We start from the raw sequence: 17702 nt of genomic DNA, 5'->3' as shown, positions 1-17702 counted from the left end.
CATGTGATTTGGGGGGAGGGGGCGCCTAGCACCTGCCAGGGAAGTCAGAAGTGGGGCTTTCTTTGGCTCAGCCTCTGCCTCAAGGCTGCTGTTGGCTCTGGAAGCTTCAGCTGTGGAACCTAGGTGATGTCCAAGGGTCTGTCTCACTTTAACCCAGTGTTTGAAAATCTGTGTCTTCAGGGAAAAGGGTGATGATTCTCTTTATAAGAAACCGAACACAAAATCTGCTCTGGGCTGGGAGTTGGTGCCCACGTCCTCTCCTGACTCTGAGGTGTCCTTGCCATGTCTGTTGTTTCTCACACACCTGTTTCTTCACCTGTGGAGCAGGGGAGTTGATGCTGAAACCTGTTCTCCATCGCCAGGCCAAGGTGAGGCCCAGATGGGACAATTCCTTAGTAAGATCCGCTGTGGGGTTGCTTTAAGAGGTCCACTTCCCCGGTACATTCAAACAGTATTTGATTCAAAGATGGTCTCATTTGCACTCAACTTTTTGAAAATCTGACCACTGTGTTAGGCGGGGCATATTGGCGTCCAGCTGCCCTGATTATCTTCCTGGATTTGCTGGTGGGAGTCTTGGAGGCAGCATCTGCCTTGGGCAGACCCCATCTGGGGTCTAAAGTGAGGATGAGAGGGGCTGCCTTGGGACGACTGTGGAGACAGTCTCCCCTGATGGGTGAGGGTGTGGCCTCATGGCCCCTAAGCCAGGAGAACCTGGAAAGCCATTTGCTACATTTCACAGCACCCCACCCCACTCCACCCCCACACATCTGGAAATTCAGCAAATCACCCTGCACAGATTGTCCCTGCAAACTTCTTCTCCTCACCTCATTTTACCTCCCTCAGGCCCCCAGCCTCCCAGGCCCGCTCCCTTTCCTCCTCCCCTCAGCCCCTGGCCTGCCTTTCCCCAAGTGTTTTCTAAAAGATATTTGATTTCCGTGAAAGCTGGGCTGCCGTCCATGCAATACGCTCTCACTCTCTTTGTGCTTGTTGGGAAGGCAGAGGGCTCCTCCAGGGATTCTGGGTAATTGGGTTAGTGGCCAGCTCATGTCAGGAAATTAAAAGGCGGCCCCGATCAGGTGCCCGCTGCATGGGATTTAATGGCTTTGTATTTATAGAGTTTCCTGCCTCTAGCCCATGCCAGAAATACCATTTCTCTGGCCCTATGAATGAAGAAAGAGGATGAGAGATGACTTGCCTTTAAAAATTCTCTTTCTTTTCTAAAATACATTAGTGTTCTGAAACAAAACAACTCTTAAACACTTCAGAGAACAGTTTTGAACTAGAGCCCAGGAACTCTGAGGGATGTTTGTATCGCCCTGAACCACTTTCCACCCTACAGGCACATATGCACAGGCACACACAGCTAGCTGATGGCGCCCAATATCTTCCCGTGTGGCCTCACCCCTGGGGCCACTCAGCCTCGATGACTTGATGACTCTGGTTGAGGAATTGTGTTGATTGAATGAAGTCACAGAAGATGGTCTTGTCTGTGCTGAGCTCTTGCTGTTCATTCGGGGCCTTGGCTCATTGGACATTGGATAACAGGTTCAGTGGTCATATAGATCCTGTAAAACCCTGGTAGCACATTTATCAGCTCCTTGGGTGATTTACTTCTTAAGTCTCCCTCTCCTCCTCTGTAAAACGGAAATGATAATAGTGCCTGATTCATCTTGCTCTCCATTCACTGGGGAAAGCCCCTAGAGTTGTACCACAAAGTAAGATGTTGGTCATTGATTTGAGAGACTCCACATTGTGCTAAATCATTGATTTCTTCTGTGTTCCAGAGGGCAGTTTTGAATCTCCCGTAGCCTCCCTCCCTGCTCCTTGGCTGATGACCTTGCTTCATGTTTGCTTGAGAAAATAGAAACAGTTAAATAGGGAATTTCTAAACTTCCTGCTATTGAATCCACAAACCTTCCCACTTGTTTTCCATCTTCACTCTTCTTAGAAGTATTTCTTTTCCTATCAAAAGTCCATCATCTCCCCACCTCTGCTCTAACTTGCATTCCTCTCTATCAGGGACTTCACATAATATCATGTCTGCTTCCAGCCCCATCAAACCTTCCTCACTGCTGGATCATTTTCATCAGCACAGAAACAAAATTTAATTAGAAAACCCACAACTGTACTTAGGGCTTCCCTGGTAGCTCAGCTGGTAAAGAATCTGCCTTCAATGCAGGAGACCCCTGTTTGATTCCTGGGTCAGGAAGATCTGCGGGAGAAGGGATAGGTTACCCACTCCAGTATTCTTGGGCTTCCCTAGTGGCTCAGCTGGTAAAGAATCTGCCTACAATATAGGAGACCTGGGTTCAATCCCTGGGTTCAATCCCTGGGTCGGGAAGACCCCCTGGAGAAGGGAGAGACTACCCACTCCAGTATTCTGGCCTGGGTTGCAAAGAGTTGGACACAACTGAGCGACTTTCACTTTCACAACTGTACTTTGATCCAAACTTTATCTCTGTTCAGCTACTGCTGTCTTACCCTGCTGCCTTCTCAATGCAACTTTCCTGAAGAGTTGACAGCACTTACTATATGCATCCATTTTAAAAATAAAAACAAAAACAAGCAAAACAGTCCCTTAAAAAGTAAGCATCTAGTAGATTCAGAAAAAATATTTACAGTATATTATATTAGTTAAAGTAAGTCTAAACTTCTGTGCAAAGAGACTGCCTCCCTCAAAACAAAAAACTCAGACTTAAGCAAGATGGAATTTTAATTCTTTCTCATTAAATAGAGAAAGAGTCAAGAGTCCAAAGAGTCAAAGGTGATCCAGAACTGTTTAGGCAGCTTTAGCATCCTTAGCAAGTGGACCCAGTTATCCCCATCTCCCAGACAACCAAAAGGAAGTAAACCCTACATCAAATCATTCCAATGGCTGGAGCCGAAGTGGTACAAGTTCTTCCATTTACAGCCTATTGGAGGAATCTAGTCACGTGGCCACATATCTACGCAAGGATGTCTGGGAACTGTAGTCTTCAGCTGGGACTGCCATATGTCCAGCTAAAACTGTCAGCATGGAAAAAGAAAAGAACATATCTTAAAGGACAGGCATTGTTATTTGCCAAAAACACGTGTAAAGTAGGAAAAATACTGGTCCTGTCCATACTATCGAAGAAAAAGAAATTTTACCCTTACTTTTGAGGTTCCCTCAGTGTCTGAGCCCCCATTCATTACTTTCAGGGGCAACTATTATCCTGATTTCACATTATTTTTCCTTGCCTTTCTTTGTAGTTTTATCATAGGTTTTTATCTTGAATCATATCATGTTTTTTAGTTTTAAATGAAAGTATCCTATACATATTCTTCTCTATCTTGGTTATTTTAGTCAGTATTTCTGAGATGAATGCTTCTTGTTGCGTGCTTCTGTAATTCATTTATTTTCATTTCTGTGTTATAGGAGTCAGCCGGATACATTTGGCTTTGTGGGCCGAAAGGTCTCTGTCTATTTAACTCTGCTGTTGTCATGTGAACACGGCCACAGACAATATGCTGTTCTCGTTGTTCAGTCGCTCAGTTGTGTCCAACTCTTTGTGACCCCATGAACTGCAGCACACCAGGCTTCCCTGTCCTTGACCATCTCCCAGGGCTTGCTCAAACTCATGTCCATTGAGTCAGTGACACCATCCAACCATCTCATCCTTTGTCATCCCCTTTTCCTCCTGCCCTCAATCTTTCCCAGCACAGGGCTGTGCTCCGTGAGGTGCTTATCTGAGCCTGTCCCCAATTTTTCCATATATTCTGGCCATTTTATTAGTCATTTTTGCAGTTGCTGGTATTATAAAGATCTCGTTTGCAGCTTTCTTCTCTTTATGGAGTTCTTTGATGGACAGAAGTTAGTAATTGTAATAAATTGAATGTATCAGTCTTTTCCTTTACAGTTTGCATTTCTGTGTCATTTTTTAAAAAAAAAACAACAACAACGTGTTTTCTTAACCTGCTACTGTAAAAATGCATTCCTAATCTGCCTTCCCCATGTTGGTCTTGGATTTTGCTGGACTTGACTTTTGAGTACAGTGAGCTGACTTCAGGATGGCAAACTGCTTTTAGGTGAACTGTCGACTCGAGGGTGTGGGGCAACTGCCTAGAATGCATGATTGAAAGGCTTCTTAGGCAGAACCCAGGATCAGTAGGCAAGAGTGCCGTGATTGATTAGCAATGTCTGCCACAGACTAGGAAATGGAGGGTGGTGGCGTAGCTGACAGCTTTTTGCCATGACTGATCTAGTGCAGCTGAGTTCAAGTGATTTGCCCAAGGCCACACAGCTAGTAAACAATCAAGTTGGGGGAATCTAGTCTCCTTGGTTATACAGGAATTCATTCTTTTTTTAAGAAATGTATTTAGCTGTGCTGGGTCTTGGTTATGGTATGTGAGATAGTCACTGCGTCGTGTGGGGTCTTTCCCTGTGGTTCTTGGATTCTCTAGTTGTGTGTTGTGTGGGGTCCAGAGTGCCTGGGCTTCAGTAGTTGTGGCACACAGGCTTCAGAGGGCACAAGCTCAGTAGTTGCAGTGAGTGGGCTTCAAACCCTTGTCCCCTGCATTGCATGGCAGAGTCTTAACCACTAGGTCACCAGGGAAGTCCCAGGAATTCCTTCTAAGAAGCCCAGTCCAACTCATTGTAGATGCCTTGGCCAGTAGCCTAGAGCCTGTCCCCAGATGGGAAAAAGAGGAAGGGAATGGAAAGAGAGACTGGGCTGAAACAGCTTTTCCTGGTTAGGTGTTCAGTTTTAGAGACTTCTTGGTAGCTGGAAATGCAGGGATAACTCAGCCCTGCCGAAATGTCCTTGGGGACATAGTGCTCTGGGTGGGAAGGGTCCGGAGGAGAGAGCAGCAAGAGAGTGGACACTTCTTTAAAAGGCAGAAAGCTAGGACCTCATCCCCCAGTGCCATCTCGCCCACTCTGGAGCAGCTGGCACAAGCCCTGGAGAGCTAGGCAGCGTGGGAGTTTACCCACCTGCAAGGTGTTAGGCAGGTAGGACAGGGGAAAGGAGTCCAAAACGGCGGTGGCTACAAGACAAGGAAGGGAAAAGCCGGTGAAAATGAAACAAGAAAATGAAACAAAAGGAGGTCCGAGGAGCTGAGTGAGGACCTCAGGTGAAACAAACAACACTCCTGGCTGGCCCAATTTACATAGGACAGGCCCAGGGAGAGATAAACATATAAAAAGAGGAGCTCAAGCTAGCTCTCTCTCTCTCACCCGTGTGCTGGGCGCTCTTCTCCTCGTGTCTTTAGATTGACGTGTCCTCACGCCTTGAAAATGGATTTTCCTGCTATCTTCTAAATAAAGTAGAGCTGTAACACTGATTTGTCTAAGAGCTGTAATGTGGTCCATTCGAGACCTGAGAGCTATAACACGGTCTATCCAAGACCTGAGAGCTGTGACATGCCGAGGGGGCTTTAATGTCTGTCACTCCAAGCTTTTTGTGACGAGACAAAGAATCGAGGAACATTCACTCATGTGACAAAGGTTTCATTCTCTGGGCTTGTAGGGGGCCAAGTGCGAGGCACTTCATATTATGATATGGCATCAGGGTGAAAGGCAGCCCAAGATAGCTGTCCTGCCTGAGACAGCAAGGTGAGATCACCTGTCACCCAGAAACCCCTGCAGGACAGGTGGCTGAAGGGAGCCCAGATTGTGCAGGGGCTACGGATGAGTGTTTAGGGCATTCTGCGAGGCTGTTAGGTGAGCATCAGCATGTCCACGTGACCCACAGTCCCTGGGCCCTCCGAAGCCCAGGGTCCTCCTATCACCTTTAGAGGGGATTGCTTCTCTTTCTGGAGAGGGGTCAGCTATAGTTTGGTAGAACTTATAGGTAGAGAGTCAACACCTAAGTCTCCTGGAAGGAACACTGCTTAGACAAAAGTACCATATAAAACAGGTTTAGTGCAATGCTTCCCGGGCCTGGTAGATAATCTCACTCACTAGAGGAATGATTGCAAAATTACCCTTTCCTGTATATCTCCCCTATTAACTTAGAACCAGTTGACTCAGAACCTTGAAGGGGGTAATCCCTTAAGGTCTGTGTCTTTCAAAGGCTCTCAGGACTTTCTGACGGTCATACGGGATGGGTGGTCTCAAGTTCAGAGCAAAGATGATACTACTTGGAGATCAAGGTTCAGATCCTCCCTCTGACCTCTCCTGGCTGTGTGTCCCTGAGAGTTACCTGACCTTTCTGAGCCTCAGTTCTCACTTGGGCATGGTAATAATCACATATTCTCTCTCCCTCAATTTTGTGACAAAGATCAAATGAGATGTGGAAAGAGCTTTGCAAACTGCCCAGCGTTGTACACATCATTAATAAACCAAGGACATTCAATTGGGTGTGTGTGGGTGGAAGCTGGGTCAGGGTGGGGATTTCTAGGGGGAAGAGACGGGTCTTGACTATGACAACTTTGCGGTGTCAGGACAGAAAAAGACCCAGGCTCAGAACCTTGCCTGAGCGTTTCCTGTGGGAAGAGAAATGTGACCCTCAGTGCCTGTCACAGGGACAGGCTGTGGTCCAGGTGCAGGGCCATGCTTTCCCCAGCTTTACCTGGTTATTTTTAGTTCCTGGGATAAAAGAAAGAAACTTAAACTGCCCCCCACCCCCACCCCTCAGCTGCTGCCGCCCCTGCATACTCCGCTATTTTTACTTCCGAAAGGCTGGGATCTCGGCCAGCTTAGGGAGCGCATTGGAGAAGAAAGCGGGGAGTTGAGGGGTGGGGGTGTGCAGGAGTTATTTACTTCCATTAAGAAAAAAGTCAGAAGCCTGATCTTATCAAGTCAGTAAGTGGACATCTGATCTAGGGCGCAGCAGCCGTCAGCCCTGGCTGCTCTGACATGCCTGCAGTGGGTTGGAGAGGTTAGCAGATGAGGCAGGGGCTTGGGGGAGCCCCCCATCCCCCCACCACCTCCAAGCAGTTTCTTCCCAGAGCAGCCCAGCAGCTTATTTGCTCTTTCCTGCACCCTGAGCTGGGAAGTGGGGTTGGGCATTGCAAGTGTAGGGAGACCAACCCAGGGATGAGGCTCCTGGGGGTTGGGGACTGTGTGGCCTCAGCTGAGCACATTCAGCGGGGGTACCTGTGTTGGTGCTGTGTGCCCTTGGGCACAGTATTCTTCATCTCTGAATCTTGGTTTCTTGAGAGGTTTTGTTTAACACATCTGACCCACTGCAGTTATAACTAAGGGGATGTGTTTCTCTCTCTTCCCATGAGGTAGTTCAAGGCAGATACTACCACTTTCCTAGGCAGATGAAAGGAAAGAGATTCCTATTAAGTGCCTACTGTGTACTGGGCATATTACTATTTTGAGATATAATTACTATCAGTTCGGTTCAGTCACTCAGTCATGCCTGACTCTTTGCGACCCCATGGACAGGCCTCCCTGTCCATCACCAACTCCTGTAGTTTACTCAAACTCGTGTCCATTGAGTCGGTGATACCATCCAACCATCTCATCCTTTGTCATCTCCTTCTCCTCCTGCCTTCAATCTTTCCCAGCATCATGGTCTTTTCAAATGAGTCAGTTCTTTGAAGCAGGTAGTAATTATATATGATTACTATATTGAGATATAATTCATCGAGGTAAAGTGTATAATTCAATGGTTCTAGATATATTACATTATTTAATTGTGGCAAAATATATACAACAAAATTCACCTTTTAAAAGCCTTTAAAAAATGTTTTTTGCTATACCATCCGGCTTGTGGGATCTCAGTTCCCGGACCAGGGATTGAACCTGGACCACGGCAGTGAAAGTGCCACGTCCTAACCACCGGACCAGGAGGGTTTTCCCTAAAAACAATTTGGCCGCACCACATAGCTTATGGGATCTTAGTTCCCTGACTAGGGATCAAACCCATGCTCCCTGCAGTGGAAGCATGGATTCCTAACCACTGAACCACCAGGGAAGTCCCTGCATCCAGACTTTATAATGGAGCATCTCAGCGTGGACCTGCTCACTTGCTCTGTTCACACAGGCCTCTGCCCTGCTCCTGGGGAAAGGTGAGCAAGCACAGCCCACCTCCCCGCTGTCTTGCTCAGGGCCAGGCAGGAACAGATGTCCCCTCACAGGGCCACCAAAGAGGATTTTATGAAGACACTATTTACAGAGGGGAGGGTGGGATCCAGGGAGCCAACTGGAGGGGGTGATACACCCTGAGACTAGCAATAGTAGGGAGCATTTAATCATCTCAACCTTAAGAGACCAGAGATGAGTTGCTCCAGGAAGCCAGAGAGAACTGGGCTTGTACTTAGAGGTCAAAGTTACACTTCGGGCCGAGCCGGGACGGCGTAAGGGTTAAGTACCTAGCTCTCTGATCGAAACACTGCAAACCCAGCTGGAAGCCAGAGACCAGAGATCCCTGGCGATGGGGCAGGGCTGACATGGGTAGTAGGTGGGCCTAGAGGAGCCAGCTGAGAACAGCTGGCACAGAAGGCTGCTGGTGCGGGGGTGTAGCTGGCTGTGACACACAGGGTCTCCTGCCGGTTGTAGGCCGGTGGTTCTCAAACCGCCTCCGGGCAGGATTTCCCCCACCAGCGATGAGGGAGTCCGGTCTCGGCTGAGGCCACACAGACTGCAGGGTGCTGGGAGGCACAGCTCCAGGGCACCATTCAGATGGAATTCCAGGTGAACGGTCCCCAGGGGCGTGCAGTGTGGCCCTGGCCCCCGCTGCTGCGTTTCTTCTACCACCACGGTGACTCAGGGCCCTTTGAGAGCCTGGGCTCTGGCGTCAGATCGCATTCCTTCCTATGAGGCTTTGGCAAGTGACTCACTTTCCCCCATCTGTAAATGGGATAATAATAGAAGCTCCCTCATAGGGTTGTTGCAATCCCTAAATGAAAAAATACACATGCGGCACTTAGAGCAGGGGCAGCACCAGGGAGCAGCTGGTCAGGAGAGGTGAACTTCAGCTTATACTTATGTCTATTAGATTTAAGGGGGTTGCCATGTTGGCCAAGAAGGGCGACAGGTTCTTATCCGGGCCTGGGCTCTGCTAAAGGCCTCAGTCTTCTTGGTACACATATTCCAGTAATTATCAACCTTTTTTGTATTCAAATGCCACACTAATGAATACTTAATTTTGGCCTGCATATGTTAAGGGATTAAACTGTACTGAACAGTCATTAAAGCAAAGGATAAGTATTTATTATAGTATTTGGAGATCTGGTATACTTCACCTGAGAATATTATTGATGCCTTTTTAAATTCAGAAAGTATCAATAAGGTGATACAATCTAATAATCCCAGACAGTAACTGTAAATTACTTACTATTTTAATATGCTCCCTGAGCCTGCCTTGTATATATTTCACTGATATAAGAACACAAACAGTAAGTCTACTCTCATTTCAGGTTCAAATCCCCACCTTTATTTTCTTTCCATTTGCTGTTTGTAAAGACTTAAGTATCCTAATTTAAAAAGTAATTGCTCATCGTATCAGTGAAAATTGCTTTTTGCTGCAAGTTACAGAGAACTTGACTGCTAGTGGCTTAAGCGCCGATAAATGAGATTGATTGCCCCACCAAACAAGAAGTCTGAAGATGGGCGATTGCACAGACTTCTCGGTCACAGTGTCAGGGGCTCAGGCTCTCTCTGCCTTTCTTCTCTGGTGTTTGGTATCTTCACATGGCTGCTTCGTGGTTGCAAGGTAGTTGCCATAGCTCTAGGGTTCATCTTCCAGGTCAGGGCAGAAGAAAGGCAAAAAGAGCTGCACCAACAATGTTTGTCTCTTTTATCAGAAAAGCAAAACCATTGCCAGAAGCTCCCACCGTGGGCTTCCCCTTATGTCCCATGGCCCAGAACCAGGCCATATGACCAGCCTTGGTTACCAGGGAGACCGAAAACGTTGGAAACAAAATTGCTCGGACTAGCTAGGGCTCATTGTGTCTATGAAGAAAATCTGGATCCTGTTAGCATGGAAAAGGGGAAATGGAATGAAAATTGGGTAGACAACTAGAATGTCTCCTAGACCCAATGGTTAGAATTTGGTGATCCACCGCTAAAGGATTCATGATACAGCATGCTGCTGTATCTCTCTGGATGAGAACCCAGTCCATACCATTACCTCTTGGGAAGGGGCTGCTTCTTGTTCACTAAATATGTGCAGCAGAGTCAAGGGAAAAAACACACACACTGGCAGATAGTAAGTATAAACAGAGACCAATGTCTGTCTGGGCCGAGTGCCAAGGAATTCAGATCTCTGTCCACTGTTTCTGCCCTTGAGGGGCTGAATCTTCTTAGGGCAGAGCAGATCACATCAATAAAGACAAATGCGTAGAAGGCGAGCAGGTGACTGGCCTGAAGACCCTGTACCAATGTAGGAAATAAAGGGCGCTTGGCTACGGAAGGAGGGTGTCCAAGGATGTTTAAGTCAAAGGGTTGTCTTGTGGAAGGGAAGTAATCCTGTGGGATGGAATGCAATGTAGGAAGTGATCTGGGACAGAATTTAGGTCAATAGGGCTTAAGAGACCAGGGGAAATTTTCAGGAGGAATGGGCTGCCTTGAGAGAATAAATATCTGGAGGCTGGAGAGACAAATGGAAGCTGGGGAAAGGATCAGACCTGGACCGTCTCTTGTTTCTTTGGTCTGAAGGGCTTCATTTTAATGGGCACATCACTTTACTAAGACACTTGATTGCCTCCCACAAGTTGGGTGCTGAACCGGGACTGCAATGATAAACGAAAAGTCCTTGTCCAGCAGTTGCCCACAATCCACCAGGGAGATGGGTGCGTGGTGTACAATGGTGAAGAGTTGTTTTGACCTTGGTGGCTGTAACACAGAAAGGACAAAGGGAGCCCAAGAATGGCATGGTCAGCTCTGCCAGGGGAGTTTGGAAAGATTTCCCAGCAGAGATAATACTTGAACTGGGCCTTCAAAGGTGCGTCCAGGATATGAACTGCCTTTGGGGATGGTTTGGGCTATTCATTTAGATGGGGGACCATCTGCCCAAGCTCAGCCAGGATCTATGACCCTGGACAGCTCTACCCTAAATGGTCATTGATAATCCCTGACTGTGGGGCAGTGTTATGGGGGAGGGAGGTCTCAGAACTGGGGCAGACGGGACCCTGTCCACTAAGAGCCTGTTGAGTTGGAGGTGGCACGTGAAGTGCCCAGACACAGAGCCACGGCAGTGATGGCCTCGCTCGGCTCCTGAAACCACTTTCCGATTTACCAGCCATTTCCCCACTATTTTGTCTTTTGTCACAAAAGCCACATGCGGTGAGCAGAGTTGGTATAACCACAGCTTCCATCTCTACACTGAGACCAAGGCTGTGAGAGCCAACTTGGCCGAGGCTGCCCAACCTGTAAGGGCGGAGCCGGCCTGGGGCCTCGATCCCTGGATCCTGTGGCCTGGAGGGATTTGGGTTTGTGAGCTGAGCGCTTCTTGGAAAAGCAGACGGGAAGCAAGGAGAGCAAACAAACCTCAATGCCAGATATCAATTTGTGTATAATCAAACCCTACAGGCTCCTTTTTTTTTCTTTAAACAGAATAACCTGATAATCAATACACTTATTGATTGCAGCTATTGACCATTGTGCTGTCAAGATCTAGAGTAGAAAATTTAGAGAATGTATACCTGCTGTGCCCTAGGATGTCATATCTTGGAATAGCAAAGAGCTTGGGTATTGGTTCATTTATTGGGCAAATTACTAAATCTCTGTGAGCCTTAGTTTGTCTTATAAAATGGGGGTAAAAGCCTCAGCTGTATACCTTGTGGACTAAATACAGCAACACATACAGAAAGTCCACCATAAGCTTGGCTGTTCACATTCTCATTGCCAATGTGATTTACCAGAGGGTTGCACACAACTTGGGGGAAGAGTGCTAATGATGGTGATGGTGATGATCATGCTAACAGCTCCATTTTCTAAGCACCCACATGGCGCACTGGTGCCTCGGCACCCCCTGGAGTGGGACGGCCAGCGGCCCCTGGTCATAAGGGGTGCCTAATCAGGAGCAGCCCAGTATGTTATTGGAGCCCAGGAAGAAGCACCCAGCCTGGATGGGGGCTGGGGGGGTGGGGGTTGGAGGCAGGTCCTTTCGTGCATGTATCGAGATTTTCTTGAACACCCACGAAGTGCCAGGCCCTTTGTGAGGATAAAGTGTATTAGACGGGGAGGCAGGAACAGAGGTGGCATATGCCCATCTCCTTGCCCCACTGAGGGGTGGGTGCCCCTTTTCCCTCTGTTGAGCAGCTCCCTGTCCTGTTGACTGCTGCCTGGGATCAGGTAGCCTGGGTGGGAGGGGGGACTTCATGAGACTGGCTTCTAGCAGAGAAAGCCAGTGAAGTGGAGAAGGAGCCTACTCTGGACTCCAGGTCAGACACTGGCACATGGTAGGGACCCAGGAAACGGGAGTCCTCACGGTCCTCTGTGCCTGCTGCCTGGCGTTTTCACTTGCGGTCTTGCCAGCTTTCCAGGCGGAGAAGCCTGGTGGAGGGTGGGACTCTCCTTGCGGGTAGTAGGTAGGGCTGAGCTTCCTTCAGGCTGGGTCACAGGACAGGGTCAGGAAGACTCTTTAGGGAACAGGGGACCATCCTTCCTACCTTCACGTGCCTGCTCCTTCTGCCCTCCCAGAAGGGGCTGGGAGGGGTGAGCCAGAGTCCCATTGGCACGTGGGTCTCGGTCTTTTGCTAAATGGGATTCGGCTGCCTCTTCACGTTCCCAAGGTGCTGATGGAAGTGGATTATTCAGCCACGTCTGCCAGGAGGCTGTGGTGCAGCCCAGCTCAAATTCTTCCTGTGCCTGCAAATCACCCTGCTGAAATGCTAGCTCGGCTTCCACATTTTAAGAAGCTCCGCCTTGCTACTGCTGTTGCTGGTCATGGACCACACTTGGAGAAGGAGGCAGCGGTCGGTGCCCTGCACACACCTACTTAGGGTTCTATCAAGTGTGTGCTAACCCGCCACCTCATGACTGTGGCTCTGCCCAGGGCTTTCTCTGGCCACCAGAGCCTGCTCAACCCAGACCTGTGACTTGCCAGTGACTGTGGGAGAAGTGGCTAAACGCCCCAGTGGCCCTTGTCCCCAGCACCGTAGCTAAGGCACGTTCTACACTGCCTCCCCAGGTCTGCAGTGAGGCTGAGCCTGTTGTCCACAGCAGTCGTCCACTCAGGAACACACTCGTATTGACTTCCTTCCTGCGACCGCCTCCCAGAGAAACTGCCCGCATTATCTCAGCATCTGGTCCTGGAGTACCCATAACAGAGGTGGCCAGTTGCAACCCATTCTGACTCTTGACGCAGAAGGGAAGTTCATTAGAAACTCATCAGGAGGCTTAAGGACCACACTTAGCCAGACAAGGACCAAGGAAAGCCCCCGAAAGCCCAGGCACGGGAGATGCCCCAACCAAGAAAGTCTGGCCGAGGGCTGCCCACACCCAGTGGCTGAGGGCAATACTGCTAGCCTCCTTAATAAGATGATAAGAGAGGAGCTGCCTTGAAATAGGAAGCAGGGGTGGGACGCTGGGTAGACCCAGTCCTGGAAGAGGGAAAATTTACTACCGTCGTGTTCAGCATCAAATACAAAAGCGCCAGTTGTGGGGTAAAACGGACACTGCTGATGAAATGCCGAGCAGTGACTGGCCCCCCCCAGAAAACATTCACTCTGGGCAGTCTGGCTGGGTGTGCTTACAACAGCCCTCAGGCCCTTGGCACACCCCCGTGGGCCGGGAAGGTGGCAGAAGGTAGGACCGGCAGGAGAAAGTACCAGGGAAGGACAGGGCCCTGAAGACCAACTGGCTGGAGCTGTATTGTGATGCTGTTGACCTTTGGCGAAAGGACGAGAAGGTGAAGCCACCAAGCTTGCTCCTCCGGGGCCTCGGACTTTGTCTTTGACTTCCTGCATGTTCCAGTCAAGGTCTGTCTCATGGTGAGGCAAGGAGAGCTTGTGATGTTCTCACCTGGAGCTAAGTCGATGGGCTCCAGCCATCTTTTTAGGGCAGGCCATACAAGTTGGTGGCTACAAGTAGGTGTGTGTGCCCTTGGGTGAGGAACCCACAGGAGGGCCTGTCTGCCCTGCCTGCAGGTGGGAGTGTCAAGTGGTAACAATATGTGTATCAGAATGCAGGAGCTGGGAGTGGGTTTCTTGATGGTGGTACAGACTTGGTGACAATAAAGGGTCTCCCTAGGATGGGGCCTTACTCCATGGGAAACGGGTGTCAGTGTGGTGCGGCCACACCTGCTTTTGCACTTGCTGTTGACATCCTTCTAGGCACTGATGTTCCAGGTGTGAGCAGGACCACCCGATTCCCATCTGGTGGGGTTTGTGTAGAAGACATTTATGTCTTCATTTATGTAGAAGACAGACTTTAGAACTGAACCCTAGAATTTCTGAGGATGGGATCCAGAAATTGACACTTGTGACGAGTGTCCTCCATCTAGACACTTCTTGTGTGAAAAGTTTGAAGGTCATTGTTTTATTTAGCTCTTTGGAGGTGTCACTCATGGCAGGGATGTCTTTCCTCTCTTGGCAAGCTAACTCAGTCCTGCTTGGATTCACAGCAGATCTAAAATGATGCGTCGTCTTTCCCCAACACTTGGAGGAGGGCTTTTGCTGTGCTTTGCCTTCTGGAAACAGAAAGACTCAACAGTTGAAGTCTGCTTGGAAGGGATTTCAGGAGGATGCTGACTCCAGAAAGGCAGGCCAGGCCTAGGGGAAACCGGGATGGGTCATTACTGTGAAGACGATTATCTTAGGATTGTCCAACCACCTGGCCTGAGGCTGGCCATGGGGCAGGTGCAAACAGCCATTGGGATGTAGACCTGAAAGACTTAGCCATTGCTGGGATTCTGAAGTCAGTGCTGACACCGCTGGTGATGTTGAACAACTCTGAGACCTTCTTTTCCTCTCCAACAGGTGTGCGCCTTGACCGAGTGCGTGGAGGCCGCCAGAAATACAAGCGACGGCTGGACTCAGAGAGCAGCCCATACCTGAGCTTACAGATTTCTCCTCCTGCTAAAAAGCCATGTGAGTACAGGGCAGTCCCCACCCCTTTTGCCAGCCTCTGTTGCTGGAACATCTGGAGTCCTTTGAGGAAATGCTGTCTTCACACCGCTAGGTTATGGGGGCACTGAGGACCACTGAGGAAGGGCACCAGGGTCTGGCCTTGGCATCAAGTACTTCAGGCTTCATTGCTTAATTCAGAAGATCTTTCCTATGGGATTTATAGAAAGTGAAAGTGTTAGTTGCTCAGTCTAACCCACCAGGCTCCTCTGTCCATGGAATTCTCCAGGCAAGAATACTGGAATGGGTTGCCATTCTCTTCTCCAGGGGATCTTCCCAACCCAGGGATGGAACCCGGGCCTCCTGCATTGCAGGCAGATTCTTTACCATCTGAGTCACGAGGAAGTACAGAACAGGATTCTAAATGCAGCATGATTCCAGTCTCCAGAGCATATTCCCTCACCTCCCGCTTGAATCAGGGTCCTCTTAAGAGAATTCACCAGGCAGCTTCCCTTGTTGGGATATTTCCCAGCAGCCCAAATCACCACTGCCAGCAACTTTGTGGAGTCAGAAAGGGAGGGGGTGTGGGAGAAAGATGGACTGGGAGTTTGAGATTGGAAAGGATGCAAATTATTACACATCGAATGGGGATGGATGACAGGGTCTTACTGTAAGCACAAGGAACTATAGCCAGTGTCCTGGGATAAACCATAGTGGAAAAGAATATAAAAAAGAATGTGTGTGTGTGTATATATATGTGTGTGTGTGTGTGTGTGTATGTATGTATGTGTGTGTGTATATATATACATATACATAAAACTGTGTCACTTTGCTATACAGCAAAAATTAACACAGCATTGTAAATCAACTATACATCAGTAAAATTAAAAAAAGAAAAAAGGAAGAAAGGGAGGGAGGGAGGCAGGGTGGAAGGGAGGGAGTAGGGTTTAGACACGTTTGACCTTCCTAGGGCTCCCTGGGACCCACATTTTCTTCCAGAGCCATCTCAGGCTCCACCTTGGCCTCTTTCCTCCTTCCCCAGGCATTTACATTCTCCCTTTGGTCTTTGCAGTGACTAAAATCGTCTCCTACCTGCTGGTGGCTGAGCCAGACAAACTCTATGCCATGCCTCCCCCTGGCATGCCAGAGGGCGACATCAAGGCTCTGACCACTCTCTGTGACCTGGCAGACAGGGAGCTCGTGGTCATCATTGGCTGGGCCAAGCACATCCCAGGTGAGTCCCACAGGGACACGGGACTGGGGGAGGGTGTAGGCAGAGACTAGCAGCTCTTCTCCCCATGGCTCTGGTTCTGATGCATGGGAGCGCGGAACCCAGGAGCCATGTGGAAGGTCCAGTGATGCTCCTGAACTGATTAGCATTCTAGTGGGGCTATGATTGCTTCTACATTAAGTAACAATCAAAGCAAGTTCTTTGGATCCTTAAAGGCCAAAGAACAGGGTTTTCTCCTTATTGATCATATACTGGGAAATAACAGAAGAGGCATTGACTCTCTTGTTTCCTGTTAGTGAAGTGGAGTGGTTAAGAACGTGGGCTTGGGAATCAGATTGGGGTTTGAGTTCTAGGTCTGCAACTTGCTAGCTGAGTGACCCAGGGCGAGTCACCTGACCTCTCTGCACACAGGGAATACCAGCACTACCTCCTTCGTGCACTTTGACGTGGGGATGAAATGCAAGCTTGTGTGGGATGCTTTTGATGTCAGCCATATGCTCGCTATTGCCTTTTGCCTGATCTTAAGGGAGGCCAGTCTCTTAATTTGGATCCTATGATTTTAAGATCATTTCTAGCATGAGAAGTATACGTAATGAACAGGTCTTGGGTGATCCAGACTTCTCTTCATTGCCTGTGGCTCTAGACCCCTCCTTAGCCTTTTTCAAACTGGATAAAGGGAGGGAGCTGACTTTTATAATTTGTTTATGTAGACACGGATACCCACATCCTCTGCAGCACGCCTTTGCTGAGGGGCTTTCTAAAGTCTGTGCAGTTTGCTCCTTTACAGTTCTAACAGCTTGGCTCTAAGTGTCGGGGAGACAGCCTGTTCCCCTCCGGCAGCCACCTATGGTGGACTCAGATCCTTCCTAGCTATGTGACATGGGACTGTTTATCTTCCTGTCTGTAGATCCCTTTTGTGTTTGCCACCAGCTCTGAAAGATGAATACAGCGTTCATGGTTCTGTAGCAAAGGTGTCCTAAACCTCAGATGCTGAGGCCCACAGTTGATTGGGGCAGGTCAGAAAGTCCTTATATAAGATGCTATGTGCACGACTTATAGGAGTGAGCCTTCCTGCGGATAACAGCTCAGAGATAGTGCTGGTATCACCGTTGGCAGGAAGCCTAGAATTCCTTCAGCAGGGACTCCTTGACTCAGGGCTGGGCTCCCCGGGGATCTGGGCTGGAGCGCCCTTACTAAGGAGCTCAGCCTCTTGGGATTACACACTCAGTAGTTTTTTAATCTGCCCTGTGCTGATTCAGCAACAATGTGGGGTCAGGCCACTGCTTAAGACACCTCAGCCTGGATTGCTCCACTAACCCAGGGCCAAATAGGGCACGGCCCCCTCTGCACACCCCGCTTCCCATCACATGCTCCTCTTCCAGGCTGAGCAGATAACTGCATCGCAGCAATGGCTCAGGAGTGGCTCCTGGTGGACCTGCAGGTCACTGCCTCCTTTTTTGACCACCTCATGCCCACAGTGCCTCCCAGGTGGTGGAGAAGAACCAGGAGCCACGGCGTCCCCTGCACCCATTTTCCTTCTCACCCCCCA

General features: G+C 49.1%; 1 protein-coding gene across 1 annotated transcript in view; it reads left to right on the top strand.

Moving 5' to 3' along the window:
* ESRRB (estrogen related receptor beta) overlaps positions 1 to 17702 on the top strand; it is a 116188-nt gene that overhangs the window by 81460 nt on the left and 17026 nt on the right. Inside the window, exons 4-5 of the mRNA XM_018053929.1 lie at positions 14836 to 14946; positions 15995 to 16156. Coding sequence (XP_017909418.1) covers positions 14836 to 14946; positions 15995 to 16156 — 273 coding nt within the window. The remainder of the gene's footprint in view (positions 1 to 14835; positions 14947 to 15994; positions 16157 to 17702) is intronic.

Source organism: Capra hircus, chromosome 10 (assembly GCF_001704415.2).
Source record: "Capra hircus breed San Clemente chromosome 10, ASM170441v1, whole genome shotgun sequence".
Taxonomy (NCBI): domain Eukaryota; kingdom Metazoa; phylum Chordata; class Mammalia; order Artiodactyla; family Bovidae; genus Capra; species Capra hircus.
The sequence above is the reverse complement of the archived record's forward strand: the minus strand, read 5'-3'. Positions and strand labels throughout refer to the sequence as shown.